The sequence below is a fragment of the Gavialis gangeticus genome, unplaced genomic scaffold (assembly GCF_001723915.1).
Source record: "Gavialis gangeticus isolate Ggan-Ray unplaced genomic scaffold, GavGan_comp1, whole genome shotgun sequence".
Classification (NCBI taxonomy): Eukaryota; Metazoa; Chordata; order Crocodylia; family Gavialidae; genus Gavialis; species Gavialis gangeticus.
Window position 1 is genome coordinate 24,003,021 of NW_017729009.1, and position 15,757 is coordinate 24,018,777.

At 42.3% G+C, this 15,757-nt stretch overlaps 1 protein-coding gene across 1 annotated transcript in view; it reads right to left on the reverse strand.

Moving 5' to 3' along the window:
- The window catches only part of BCAS4 (breast carcinoma amplified sequence 4), a 31,937-nt gene extending 16,186 nt beyond the window's left edge, over window positions 1–15,751 (reverse strand). The window contains exons 1-2 of the mRNA XM_019510243.1: window positions 15,678–15,751; window positions 4,678–4,749 (exon numbers count right to left, since the gene is read on the reverse strand). Coding sequence (XP_019365788.1) covers window positions 4,678–4,749; window positions 15,678–15,743 — 138 coding nt within the window. The 5' untranslated portion in view covers window positions 15,744–15,751. The remainder of the gene's footprint in view (window positions 1–4,677; window positions 4,750–15,677) is intronic.
- Between the last annotated feature and the right edge of the window lie 6 nt (window positions 15,752–15,757).

Genomic DNA, 15,757 nt, shown 5'->3' on the forward strand with positions numbered 1-15,757 from the left:
ACTTTGAAAAGTACCCAATATGCACAATTTGTTAGTATGTCAGCTGGACACACACAATTAGAACTGCCAGGCATTTCTTGATATTTAAAGGGTGTGTCCTATATCCAATTTGATCAACATATAAGGTAAGTGTGCATTGCTGATCATAATGTAATACTGAACTAATAACCGATAAGATAACATAACTGCGTATGACACTGCATCTATAGGATTGTGGTGAACACAGAAATTTATATGAAGTTTGAACAAAATGTGACTCTTCCTCCATGAAAAGCTCCTGAGAAGGATTCTTTCCAGTTACTGACTAAAAGTGAAGAGGCAACATCCTCACATGGAAGACAGTGAGTAATACTGATGGCATGTCGGGTAAACAGCCTTGTCAAAGAACCCAAAAGGAAACTTAGGATCTACAGCAAATATAATGAAATCAACAGCTGCACCCACTGAGAGACAAAACTGCTCTCAGTTGTGCATAAGCTAAGGCAGTACTAATATCTCCTCCAAACCTAAGCCTGATCTCCAAATCTTGGAGTATGTACATATTGTTAAGAACAGAGTATGTAAAATGGACATGGCTGTGTACAAAGAGTTAAACAGAGCATATAAAAATAGGCTTCCCAGAAAAAAGGTATGTACTAACAACACTATGCGGAGTTCTGCAGAGATACCCACACTAGTTCTGAACAAGCCAGCTAAAGTACTGGAAACCGCATAGCAGCAAGCCGTATGAGGTTCCGAACGTTCAATTTGACTAAGCTGTGGAGCTTTGCTTCAAGAGGAGGAGCCTCCAAGACCCCCACCATGCCCAACAATGAAAATGGGGACAGCAAAATGAGAAGATTGCATGCAGGATACTGACATTTCACTGACATCATTGATTTGTATCTCAGCTTTGTAATGAGTACAGTTTATTAACCACATCTGAGTGGCTGAGCAGCAACTTACACAAAATGTACTTACTGGGTCTGAGTACCTGTCCTCAGGAACGCTCAGAGGTATCACAAAAAAAACCAACTCCCCAGCTGGCATAAATACTGACAGAGACAGACACCAAATATCCCTATCACTTGGAAACACTTCCTCTAAATACCAGTTAAAAGTGCAAGTAGGGTGCTTAAGCCTCCACCAATGTTACATACTCTCCAGATAGAAGAGTTCGGTTTCTGTAAAGAACTCTACCTGCCAAAACACAAATGCTATGATCATAAATTAGAAGCACTGATTCATCACTGGACATCCAAACCTCTTCCTAGTTTGATATCAAAGACTGTGTGTATCAAGAGTATTTATTAATGAAGAAAAGCTGCATGCTCAAAGGAGAAAAGTCAGATCCCCCTTCATGTAAATGCTTGAATAGAACACCTGAGAGTAACAAACAAGGTCCCTCTCGTCTCTTGTTAGCATAAACAAAAGAGCAAATTATTAAGTACAGATGCTGGAATTAATCCAAGCATTGCATGATATTTATCGGATTCAGAGACTGTGCTGCTGCAAGGAACCTGCCAATGCAGGTATTGCATAGCAAGGCACAAAATAGCACACTGAGCACAGCACTTTGATGTTCCCAAATAAGGTCAATAATCTGTATACAAGCTAATTATTCATAGCCCACAAGTCGTGGAAAAATGTTTTCATGGGTACAGCAGAAATGAAGCACAAAAACTAGGTTAGTATTTGTTGTAGAATGGGTTGGTGGAATGGAAGTCTCAAAGATGGCTTGAAAGCTTGCTGGATCCACCTGAGCAAACTATGATCCTCTACTGGTCACAGCCAAGAAAGTAAGGTATACTCCTGGACTGGCTGGTAAAAGGAGTCAATGAACATAGTCTCTTAATGAAACACCCCCCACTCCCCTGAAAACAAATCCATAAGAAAGATGGATTGTTTCTTTGGTAAGCTTAATGGAAAATGGAGGAAAAAATCACCATCATGCACAATAGATCCACCAAGTTTAGCCACTTGTGTTGACCAGTGAATGGCTAAGTCCTTAACTAATCCTCATTATACATAAAAGATCTTAATGTGCTTTTGGGCACTGAAGTCTAAGTGCCTTCTCACCAGGGTCATAACAAGCTACATTTTCCAAAAACCAAACATGCCAGGTTAAAGCATGTAAAGCTGACAAATATGTGCCAGGATGCATAAAAATAGACTCAGGGCTTGGAGTTGCATATACTACTTTACAGCTATTTTTATCAAAAGTAGTATGGAAATAGAAGTACTTGATGACCATTAATCCTGAACCATACTTGCAAGGCAATCATTTGTCCTTTGTAAGTCATTAAAAGCCTTGTCAAACTTCTAAGAGCCAAGCTTTTGGTTCTTACCACCATAAGTCACTTCCTCTGGAAGCAGCAATGCTTCCTCCCTACAAATAACAACTGCCCCTAACAAAGCTGTGCTCAGAACAGGAGAAAGGACTAGCAATTGGCTACGATTCTCTCCTGGCTCTGTACCCAGTTTGCAAGGAGCTTCTGATAAGTCTCAGTGAAGAGGCTTTGACAGTCACTCTCCCTTCAAGAAATCTACCACTAAAGCAGGTCACCACAATGTGGAGACAAAGGACTGAATGGCCTGGAGACAGAAATACCCTTTTGTACTCAACAATATCATTCTCTCCAGGACAGTGGTGAGATGTGGGCAGAGTAATGCAAGCTTCCTCACAGGGCTGCTGTTGGCATCTGTTCTGCAGAGAGCTTAAGACTGCATTCTGTGAGCCTGTTAGTCAGAAACCTTTCACATCAAGAAAAGTCACTGTATAAATAAAGTAGCGAACCTCAACATAGCAACTGCCTAAGTAGTTCTGACTCTCCAAATCCCTCCTGTTACCTGTAGCTATTTTTTTTAAATCACAGAACATCTTTGAATGAAAATGCCATTTTCATGCCCCTCTCCATTTATGTTGCATAATTCCCGAAACAGCCTACAAATGGAGCTCCTTTTAAGATGTGGTCCACAGAGGATTTGTTGGCTGGTAAACTGGTAATGGTAGTTCTCTTGGTTTCCAAATGCTAAATTTTATTACAAGACTCTTAAAGGCACATTCAATACTTTTTGAACTTTGCAACCTCATGTAAGAAGTTGCTATAGCTGTCACAGTGTGGTATGTAGCAGTGAAGTTCGGTAGAGAGCAGGAATGTGAGTGAGGGGGAAGAGAAGACAAGGTTCTTTGGGTAAATCTGGTATCTTTTATTAGGGCAAATTAAATCACTGGAAAAATTCTTCTTAGCGAGCTTTTGAGCACAAACACCTTTCATCAGGCTGAGGAAGCACCTGCAGATGGTCTGTGCCCTTCCTGGATGGAGAGGTTAAGCAGCCAGAGGTCAGTACATATGAAGGAGAAGAAGAGAAGAGGCATTCTGCACATTAACAAATAGGAAGGGAGAGAATCTCTCATTCTGCATATGGTCCATACTACTAAATATTCAATGAATGAATGTCCTGTCCCTAGTTGGGTAAGGAAGATGAACAATGCAGATGGGCTTCCCTGACTGATTTGACCATTTCTATCTTTGAAAGAATTTTCTGAAAAAAATTAAAACGTGTATGTGTGTGTACACTCCATCCAAATACAATGCACCAAACAAAAGGCACAAAGCAGCAAAGCAACATTACGGTTTTGTTTTGGTCCAACATTCTTCTGCTTGTTCATCACAAAAGATTAGGCAATGACAGTGGTTGGGATTGCTGGTACTGAGACCGCTGTCTATCTTATCGTTTCATTGTCTTATGCTCCCCATCTGTTGTACCTACCTTTGTTATCTTTCATCATATACATGGACTGCAAGCTCTTAGGAGATGCATCAGGTTTGTTGTGTGCTTGTACAGCACCTAGCACCATATGGCTTTAATCCCTGAGAATGCCTTTAGGTGCTATCAAATGCAAACAACAGAACCATAGTAATGAATGGTATCACTCCTCCCCATGTCAGCCAGTCTGGCACTGCTACCTAGAACTGATCCAGTTGTTGTGACACAGGAGCATGAAGTTATCAAGGAACATCCTGCAAAGCTCCTCCTACGTAAAGGAGAATTTATGAAGAAAAACAATTCACCTGAAGTACCCAGCGCTCAAATCTATGGCCACCGCTTTGTTAGAGATTATTTCATTGTTTCTAGACAACTGGGACGGGAAATAATGATAAGAACTAGGACAAGGAACCAACAACATCAAGAAATTTGAGCGTGCCACTTTCACAGTACAAACAGTAGCAGCCAGCTGCACAGTAGGAAATCTTGTAGATGCTTCTACAGCAAACTGCATGGAGCAGTATATTTTACTTTCACAAACTCCATCCCCAGGCCTTAAATATTAGTGCACGGTAGTGCCACCTTGTGGCTCAGCCATCACTGCTCTGTGGAATAAAACTATCTCAGGGGAGGGAAGAGTTATCAAGATGGCTGCCTCAGGAAATACTGGTGTGTGTGTGTGTGTGTGTGTGCGTGCGTGCGTGCGTGCGTGCGTGCGTGCGTGCGTGTGTGCGTGCGTGTGCGTGTATGTGTGCGCACATGCGCGTGTGCACGCGTGTGTTTTTCCACTCCCCACTGCTGACTGCTGCCCTGCTTGAGCTGTATGGTTTCTAAATCACTAACAATATGGCCTCCAGAGAAACCTACTGGAGAGGGCAGATAACAGTGGCAACATGGGTGAATAAGAGTTATAAACTAAGCACATACCATATCAGTCATGCCACAGAATTCATCCAGCCTTATCAGCATCTCTTCTATAGTTTCTTCTACTTCTTTCACCTGGAAAAATACATATATTAGTCTAGTTGCTTCTGTAAATTTAAGGCAGAAGACTTCTCAGAACAAAACACTGGTGAGTTAAATTCGGTTTTGATGAAAACTGCATTGATCAAAAGCTGAGTTTGAGAATTGATGGAAATATTTCAATTTCAAATTACCCATATCACTTCAAGCATTGTTCTTTGCAACTCCCATATAGAATCTAGGCCAATCTGAGGAATTTCTAAGCAACTGTAATGTTGTGACTGCACGAGTTCAAAAACCGCCGTGACTGCAAGAGTTCAAAATACACGAGTCAGATGCCCAAAACAGAAAAGGTTAAAAAAAAACCCAAAGGGTAAGTGTTTAGGTTCAGTTTATTTGCCCTCTAGTTTTTGAAGGCATTTATGTTTTCAAGTTTTTCTCTGCAACTATGAAGACTAGAAATCTAACTACCCTTTTAAATTAGTGGTAAGATTTTTTTCCCTATCAAAACAAAATTCTGTATGTGGGACTTCTTAAAAAGACCAAAAATGACAAGACTTGAAATACAAATCCTGAGAATTAGCATGTTGCAGCACTGTCCAATTCTTCAGCAAGCCTAGCCTTTTCTCATCGTGCTACTGCCTGAGATCTCTCTCACTATAATGCACCTTTGTTTGCACAAAAGGTGTTCTAGGTCCAGATTTTCAGCAAATTCTCCATAGTCTGACTGCAGTACCAGTGAGATGTCTGACTGACTAATGGGGGTTTGCCCACAAAAGGCTCATCACCAGACAGGAACTTTATTGACTAGAAGCGCCATCAATCTTTCAAAGACAGAGCAAATTGCTCCATTTTAAAACCATAATTGGAACTTGGATATGAATGCTGAAGTGCTATTAAAACTCAAAACACAAGTCACAACCCACTTTATTTACTGATGGAAAAGGATTTTTTTAAAAATACATTAAAATAACTGAGCAGCATATGCCTAGAAGGAAACTCCTTGTGCAAATTAAAGCAGAAGAAAAAAAAATGAAGAAAAAACCCAGAATGGCTGTTTTGGGATGGTTACTTTTTTTGTTTTCTGATACATTTATTAAGAATGGAACAAAAAAAAAATCAAATACCCTGCAGAGCTCTCAAGAGAACAGCTGAATGTATGGTTGCCTGACACCAAAGCATCCACTGTTTCCATAGAGAGAAAACATGCTGGATTGCTGCTATTTATATTAAATCTGGCGGCCAAGAGCTACAATCCTAGAAGATCTAATATGTTGCACCTCCCTGTTGAGAGCAGAAGTGTTCTGGGCCACATTAAAAAAAACAAACTGAATAATTGGTATATTATAAATGTGAGATTATAATCAGGAAAAATATATATGCACTTAGTCCTTCAGATTTAATCATTTTTTTTAACCCTAGATCTAACCTTCTGCCTATTTGCTGGTTTGCCATAAGAAGTTTTTAACTTGGACTTGATTCCCCCACACATATTACAACATGAAAATAATGCAAACTAAGAAAAGTTGAAAATGGTTTTAAAGGCCATAGGGAAATTAGAATTTTTTTTGAATATCTTGCTTACATTTTCATTGAGAGACCTTTTAGGAAGTGGAATGAGAGTGTATCTAAGCAGCAACCTTTGTCCCCATTTCATCCTGACAATTGGTTCCGTTTTTACACTAAACTGACTATAATTTTGCCTATGTAATGAAAGATTAATCTAAGTAACCATCAATATGAGCTTCACACTGTGTAGGTGACAATACAGCAGTCTGTTCATTGTAGTACTCCTTGCTGCACTCCAAAAATCATAAGTGTCCTCATAATATAGATAAAACAATCCCTGCCCAAAGGAAATGACATGCTAATATCAGCAATAAGATAGTAAAAGACAGGTACGAGACAGAAGACAGGGAGTTGGAGAGAAAAAGTGAGATAAACAGCCTTCTCAGTGAAGGATTTAGTGCACAGCATGGTAAAGTACAGCTTTCTGATTTTGTTACCAATATACGATACAGAAGCTTGAAGTCAGCGCAATGGGGAAGGTGCCAAGGGAAAGAAGTGATGAGGACTGGGCAACATACAAGGAAGATAAACTTAGTCCAGACCACCCAAGGAGACACAGGACCAGTCAGTTTTCACCAAATAGCAGACAACTACATGCGCACTGTAGGTGACTTGTGGCAAACACACTCCAATTCAAAAGAAAAACAACTGTCATACATAGCTGGTTGTGTTGCCTTATTCAAGGCAAAGCCAGTGCAAGCAGGAAAAAATAAGTATTTTCTGTGAGGGGTCACCTATGACTTGGGAGCTGTGGTTTGAATAGTCTTAGAGTCTACTGTGTTCTGCGTGGACATAAGGTGGACATAGTGCTATTCAATTCATAATCCAGATTTATTTTATAAAAACACATTTCGTGTAAACAGTACAACCAAAGCGCTCCATAGAGAGAGACTCAACATTTGAGGAGGAGAAAGGGCTTTGGAGGCACTGGAACAACTCACAGCTGAGATCTGTAGTGAAACAGAGTAAAGTCACAGAGGTAGGATGGGAGGTTGCACAGGAGATCTCCTGCACCAACAGTAATAGGACTATGTTGAGGGAAGAGGGATAACTTCACACCACAAACATGGGGAGGAGAAGCTGAGGAAAGGCAAAAGCCGCACAAAAGAAAGTTCTACACACACAGCACTTCAGATTGGGGCTTGGCACCAGCAGATGGGGATACTGGAAGAAGGTGGGAGAGGGACCACATACATTTAGTGGGACAATACCTCCATGCAAATGGTGGCAAGGAGTTCCGTGGCCTTCTTGTAGATTGAGATGGGTCTGGATTCTATCCCCTCCTAAACCACCATGGCTTGAAGGGAAGGAGGGAGTCTGCATTTCATCCTTAGAAAGCAAAGCAGATTGCTGTTGTTCAATGTACTTGTAAATGAAGAGTTTTCCTGAAATTCAGCTTAACAGGGATAGAAAACCTGATTCCTATAGACTGAAGTCAATATTTAGGCAGCAGCATCTCATCACTTTAAAGACAGGATGATACACTTCTGTTCATTTAACAGCAGCCAATGGTGGCATGCTCTGAATTACATACCTTAATCCCACTCATACTAAATACTAACGCATGTAAAGTACATTGATTTACTATGGCTGGAGCTTCTAGATGCTACAACATAATAGCAGTACTACTGTAGTAGTTCTCAAGCTTTTCCATAACAGGCCCTCTCCAATTTAGCAACAGAGGAAGAACAAGGCCTTAAATTCATGGAATGGTTTTGCAGCAGGCTGCAAGAAAAGATTTGTTAGTTCACTTTCTATGATTAAGGAAGGAGGAGACAGTTTCAATGGAATGCAAGGACAAGGGACAGCTGAGAAGGAAGGAAAAGTTCAAGGTAGTAATTCAAAGGCCATGACGGGTAAAACTAGGAAATCACAAAATGGCAGCAGGGACAGTAGGACAAGAGGGAAAGGAGGCAGCAAGTATATGAAAGCAGGAAATAAAAGATGGAGCTTGCACAGCACCACCAGAATAACTATTATAGAAGCACCGCCATAATAACGAACATCATAGTAAGCAGGAGAAGGATTAAATCAACCTGTAAAATATATATAAGCATGGTAACTAATTTGCACCTCAGTGGTATCTCACTTGTTAGGAATGTTAAGGAATTAAGCTTCAAACCCAATCTCCATTTTACAGATGGAGGAACTGAACCACTGAGAATTGGGGCACCTTGCCTTAAGATCACCCATTCACCTGGTAGAAGACAACTCATACCTTTGAAAGGCATTAATCCCTACACCTATTCAGTTGTGTCCCAGGCTATGTAATATGATACATACAAAGTAGTACAGATTCCAGGTCAGATGCTTTATGCCGAAGTGAGTTAAAAACTCGGTAGCTTTATCTCAGTGAGGTAAGTTTACTGCTCATAAACATTAAAAGATGAATGGCTTTTGAAAAGAGATAGAATCTTTGCTGAACTTAGGTTTTTAGATTCCCAAGTCTCTTCTCATTAACATCAGTAACTGCAATGGGATCAAGCCCAGATCCAAAGACACTCAGTGACAAGAGAAGATAAGTCCCTTGGTGGCATAAAGAGGGAGGGTAAATAGCAATCAAGGAGGGCAAGCACCATGGAAGTTCCAAACCAGCTTGATTTTTAAGGTACTATTTAAGGAAAGGCTGAAACTCAAAATTCTCACTAAATTTAATATACTCTGGGCGCATCTACATGTGCCATTAATGCATAGCAATAAGCTCCAGAGTTTATTGCTCCCAGGAAGCTCCTGGGTTTTCTGGTTACATGTACACCCAGACCACAGCACATTGAGCTGGGTTGGAACAACCCTGGCTGGCAGGGGAGGTCAGCCTGGGGCTGCTCCAACCAAGCTCAATGCCCTATGCCTGCACCAATGAGAGTTAATTAGCACGTGACAGAGCAGACTCAATTAACTGAGTCTGGTGGAGCATGCCAATTACCATGCTCTACCCCAGTGTTTCTCAACCTGTGGTACGCATACCCCTGGGGTACGTGAAACACGGGCAGCGGGTACACGGGTGCTGCATTTTGGTCTTTGCCTGCTCGGGACGGAAGTTCTGGCTGCCGCCCCTCCTGCCGCATCCGGTGCGCCAGGGCTTTCACTCCCCAGCATCAGTGTGCTGGGGGATAAGGAGGGAGGCCCTGCACAGGCTGCTTTTCCCCAGGCTGTGGTCAAAAAAGTGGGACTTGGCTCACGGCAGCAAAATCAGAAATGCCACAGTGGGACTTCCAGTTTCACTTTTGCCGTGTTGATTGGCAGGGGGCATGTAAGGTACCAAAGGTTGAGAACCACTGCTCTAGCCACCTCACCATTACATGTATTCAGCATCACTGTGCTTCAAAATGGCAGCAAGGGCCATCTAGCAGGGAGCATTCTGAAGTGCAGGATGCTAAATACGTGAGATGCTGTAGGCACATCAATTAAAGTGGCTCTCGAGAGCCGCTGTAATTAAATCGTCTCTGACCCTCGCCCCAGAATACGTGTACCCAATGTACTGTGGAGGGACTGGCTGGGGCAAGAGGATGCTTCAGCCAGGGGCTTAGTGTTTACACATGCACTGCTGCATGTGAAAAAAAACTTGGCAGCAGTGCACAAGTACTACTACCCTGCTGCAGAGTTTATTAGTTTCGTGCTCCCTAATAGGCCTATATAGATACGGAGATGTTTAATACAAAGGTAATTAGTCAGCTCTGCAGTAAACATCTCATGTAGAGGTACCCTCTGGTTACAAATGAATCTATATTTTGTAGGTTTGATATTCTTAATCTGTTCATGACCTTAGCACTCCCATTGCACTCCCTTAGTTCTCCCATTGCTCAGGCACTGTAACAGGAAGGAAGAAGGTGAGGATTTGTTTTGTTGTTGTTTAAAAGCCCAAGTAACAATAAAAAAAAATGACTGTGTCACCTTTGTAAGTAGCCAGCTGATAAATAACACTTTGGTACTTGGAGATACCCAGTATTTACTGTACTTTATATATAAGTAAACATAGATATAACCCTATACATTTGATTTCATCTGCATGTCACTTGTCACCTTAGATGGCTATTTTTTTGCAACATGAAACTATGCCTCCTTTTATGTTTGCTATACACCTGGAACAAAGGGGTACTGATACTAATTGAGACTTCTGGGTATTTACTACAATATGAACATGTAATTAAATAATAAAATTACCAGCAACAGCATTTTGACTGACTTAAGAAGCTTTTCTTTTGCCAATTTATATCCTGATTGGATTTCCACAGTTTACAAGTCAGGACAGAAATTTTCTAAATCTCAGCATTTGCAGGCTCAACCTGATGTCTGAAAATCAGGCTGTTTTCTTTCCATTTGGGAAAGTGCCACCAGCAATAACAATTATGGAATCCAAATTTAGCAAGAAATTTTGAGAAGGATACACAAGACTGGCGGATGGAGCTTTCTCTTTCCAGAGCCCTGCAGTACTGCCAGCAGCAAAAACTTGTTCTCCTCAAACTAATAACTTGAAGAGGAGAGGCATTCCTACATTTTCAAAACAAGGCAGGAAAAATTTAAACCTGTGATTCCCATTAGTATCACATAGCTAATTATGTGGACCCAAAGTCTCAAAACCACACTTGCAGGTTTATGATATTAATTTTATATGATTTCTGTGGTTGCAAGTGACAGGAACTGCACATGCAAAGAACACAAGTTACCATCTGTTTGAGCAAATACCCAATTTGCACATGCGTTCACAGTAACTGTAAATCTGGGATACAGCCATGTAGCATCAAACACAGTGGTACAGGCAGTCACTATTTGCCCATACAATGCTTAAACTGTGGCCGTCTGCCAGCAACAAAGTCACAGACCTTATGTATAGGACAGTCCCTCTTGTCTAAAGAAGAAGAGGAGAAAGAGGAGTCTCCAAGATGCAGCCCAGACCTGGGGATTTTTAGGTAAGAAATGGATACAGACCCTATTGACAAGGCTTACCAAAACAGATCCCAGCATGCTGGAAAAAATGGTGCTATGCCAATTTACACCTGCTAACCATCTTGTTCCAGTCTGTCCAGCAGAAGGGTTTTTGCAGTGTAGCAATGGTTTCCCTTTGGCTGCTCCAATACAAACTTAGGTCTTCTACTATAATGATGCGGAATTTGCATATCTGATTTCTATTCAAGAAAAAAAGAGAAATATCCTTCCTTTTTGTGTGAACCCCTTGTCATTCTGCATATGTGTTATGCCAGCTCTATAGAAAGCCACTGCTAGATGAAGAGAAACATGAATTCCTTGAATAGAAATCACAAGAATCCCCAGTGAGTGCACTCTACCAGAGGGCATACTTAACATTTGGCTATGTGTACATATTTAATTTCTGAGAATTTTCTTTCTTGAATTGATACCCTGTAGGGCAGAAGTGTCAAACTCATCTGGCTGGATGAGGAGTGTGGGGGCAGTGTGTGAACCAAATCAGATTCACAGACCAGCCTGACACACCATAGCCAGTGCACAGGGCTGGGCCAGCATGGACAATTCACGCCCTGGATCAGGCCTACATGAAGGGTTTATGTGCAGAACCGGCACAGGTGCCAGACGCAGCATGCACTCTGTCCTGGCCCAACGCACCATGTGCTGTACGCACCCCAGACCAGCCTCTTGTGCCACACGCAGCACCTGAGGCAATAGGTCCAGTCCCACATGACAGGCACCAGACTAGGGCATGGGGCCTGTTTTGGTGTGTGCCACATGCAGTGCACAAGGTCAGTTTGAGGCCCACAGGCTGGACTGTAGGGCTCCACAAGCCAAGTCCAGCCTGCAGCCATATCTTTGACACCCCTACTGTATGGGATTCAAAGGAGTCAGTCACTTCTGACTCATTCCATTTTTCCCATCAGATGCCCAATTAGTCCCAAGGGTGGGGCCAACAGATTTACACCTTGATGTGAAGTGTTTTACAGGATAAGCCATACATATCAATGCACTAGCAATTGTGAGATGGAGGGATAGTAGCAAAAACGTACGTCATTGACTGAGTTGAAGTCACATCCACATACAGGAAATGTATTTGGCCTGCCAGCCTTTGTGTTACTTTAACTAAGTCTACCAGACACACCATGAGCAGACAAGCTTCAGCCTCACCAACTCATCCATGGTCTGTCATAACTGGCAGTCTTTGCTTACAAAGATATATGAACTAAACAGCAAGTGTGGCTGGAGAGGAGTGATATCTAACATATTTAAAGAGCAATCTACCCCAAGCCCAACCAGATATGATTTAATCATTAGTTAGAAGCATTACTTACTACCTTTGACTCAATCTGAGCTGCAATCGCTGAGTAGCACTTAACACTTTCTTAAAAACACCTCAGTAGGATGGGCAAAATAGGTTTAGACAAAGCCAACACCCTGTTTTTAAACTGGACAGAGCTGCATGTGTTCAGCTGTTTCACAGCAATTGTGAAAACAGGAAAATGTAGACTGAGCTCCTAATTATGCATTTACAGCACCTTCTGTAACACCTTAGAGGGGCCTCTTGAAAACTGTAATATAAACAGTGCACATTTACAAACACCTGTAATTAGGCACTTAGCAAACTGTAACAAGCTCTTTCCAGGTGATTATGGAAACAATTGCACTTTATATGATAGACACCTGAAGCATCTTATTAAGGTCTGAGTTAAAGCCCACTAAGCACATTTCAGAGTTACAGTGGAAACATAAAGTGAAGGTTGATCCTTAAGTAAGACACAAGAGCATCAGAGTTCAGGCTGGCATATTATCACCATTTGGGGCTGCGGGCAGCCTACACTTGGAGATATGTTTAATAAATAAAGATCTTGGACTGTCATCCCCAACACCTTTTTTTGTAAAAATAAGAGAAAATGAAAATAATCAATATGCCATTTTCTAACCCAAGGGACAAAAAAAAAAAAAAAAAGATGTGGTATTTGACATTGAGAGATGTCCTTTCTGCAAGGCCACCAAGTACACATGCTGTATCTAAAAAATCACCTTCCTCTCTAAGCACTCCTCCTTGAATCTCTTCACCAACTATGGGTTCCTCTACACATTAAGTTCACCCTCTTCCTTCTGCCCTGCAAATCTATATAAAACCTCCCTGCCTACCTCCAAGCCCCTCCTCACCACTTCTTTTCTCTTGATTCTTGCACTGTCCTTGTTCAGCCTCAGAACCATTTCTCAATTGTTATGCATCAAGTTGCCTCTCTGGCTTCCCCAGAAGGCCCTCCTCCTTCTCCACATATAACCACTCCCTTCTTTATACAATCTGCTGCCCTGGATCTGATATTCTAGACTAGGAAAGGCTTTAGGAGTGCTTATAAAGTGCTATGGTAATTTAAGGCACTGTATTATGGAACATCAAAAAGAAAAGCAATATTAAGTTTCTTCTACAAAGCTTTCCAAAAGGTCTCCAACCTTAACCTTAAAAGTTAAGAATTTTGTTAGCATGTGAAATGCTCTCTTAGAATATAATTAGGACCAAATGAGCGAAATTAACCTTCAGAATAATTAAACTGAACTATGTATCTCTAAAAAAATACTATAAATCCAAACAAACACCGATGTTGCTGGAAATCAAGTGGGTTTTTTCTGTAAGATGTTCTCCACTGTTGATTTTGGAATGTTACAAGAAAATGTTAAAGAAAGAAAATATTCAATGTAGAGCAGGAATCAAAGAGCACAAAAAGGCCTAAACAAGATAAGTAGATTGCATTGCATCACAGTAAGGGCCTAGGTCATATAACGTTTTCTGAAGTGTTCTTCTCAACTTTGCAATGCATTTTTCATGCTCCTGAATCTTTCTACATCCAGCGTTACCTTGTTTTGGGATGCAACGACTAGTTGATCAACATAGTTAAAAAGTTATTTCCCACGGACAGCACGGCATAAGTTGTGTGTTAAGTGAGTTGTAGGTGGTATCCAATTTTTTCCGGTCATTTTGATTTTGAAAATCTCTTACTCTAATACTTGCAACTGGTGGTGACAGAAAGCAAGCAGAGGGGGAAATATTTAAGAATTTCTCAAAAGCCATGGTTGTTTTGTAAATATAAATCTGACGTTCATCTGTTGTAGCCCCGTATTTGACAAGAGATGATGATGTGATGTGATGTGATGATGACAACGATGTGGTACATACAAGGTACACCTAAAATAGGTAATTTCAGCTCAAGAATCCTGAAAGAAACTGAATGATGTACAAGAAGCAAAAGTTGTTTCTGTTTTTCCCGGAGGAGTCAGGTTTGATAGAAATTTACAAATTCTTTGTTGTGATAAAACTAGAAAAGTTACTACAGTTATCACTTCATATATTGCACCATCAGGGTAAATGGGACTTTTCAAATAAAAGATAAAAGCTAAATCCGGCTGCAAAGGGTTTACAGGACAACACACTGATAAAACTTCTTTGCATTGAGACTGATAGCATAAAACATCAGAAATTGCTCAAACATGACAGACTGCCCATTCTGTTTTGTATGAGGGAAATCTCCTTCAACATAGTTTCAATATTTGAAGATCCCATTCTTAAAATAAGCTTCTTTCAGCCACCTGAAACAGCTTTGAAGAATAAAATTAGTCAACATACGGCTCCAAAAAACAACCGAACTTGTCTGTGATGTGAAGAGCGTGCAAATTCTCTGGGTACGAGGCGCACTGGGGGGAACTACACAGGGATACACCTCGAAGGGGACACACACTGGGGAAGCCATGCAGAAATAAGTAGCCTTTAATGCCAACGATAAAGTAGTGTACGCAGACAGGGCATGGACATGATCACGCAAAAAAAAGAAGAGGTCAGAAGTGGAATGAATCTATGGAGGCAAAAGGGGGCAGGACACATTTTGTGGCTTAAATTTCTGACTATTTAGAGCTGGGATCAAGTATCCCAGGCTCTTCTTCCCCCTGGACTGGGGACTTCAGCCTTCAAAGGCGGTCTGTGGGTCCACAGAGCCCCTCACAGGGGAGGACATTTGGGTATGGGGAAGCAACAGCAGTGAATACAACCACCCTCTCCCGTTCCCAAGCACTATGCAGCACGTCGGAGCCAAAACACAGCTCCCCCGCCCTTGCAGGGTGGGACTGGGGTCCCACTGCCCCGCAGGGCCAGGCCTTGCCCCACTGCCCCTAGGACTGGGTTACGTGCTCCCCTGCCACACAGGTGCGTGGGGCACTGCTGCGCCCGTGCTGGGGGCCGGATTGGGACCCCCCCCTCAGCCAGATGTGGCTGTGAGCACCCCTAAGCAGCCCACCACACCACACGAGACGAGACGAGACGAGACCCGAGCTCCTGACGCGGGAGCAGGGCTGCAGCGCCCGCCTGAGGAGAGCCCGGGCCGTGCTCCCCGCTCCGCCGCGCAAGTCGCCTCCGTGCAGGGCCCCCCGGCACTGGGGGCGTCAGCGGCAGGGCCGCAGGAGCGCACACCTACCTCCGGGCCGAGGCTGAGGGCGAAGCCGCGCGCCCCACACTCCTTCCCGGCCCCGGGCTGCAGCATCGCGGCCCGCGCCC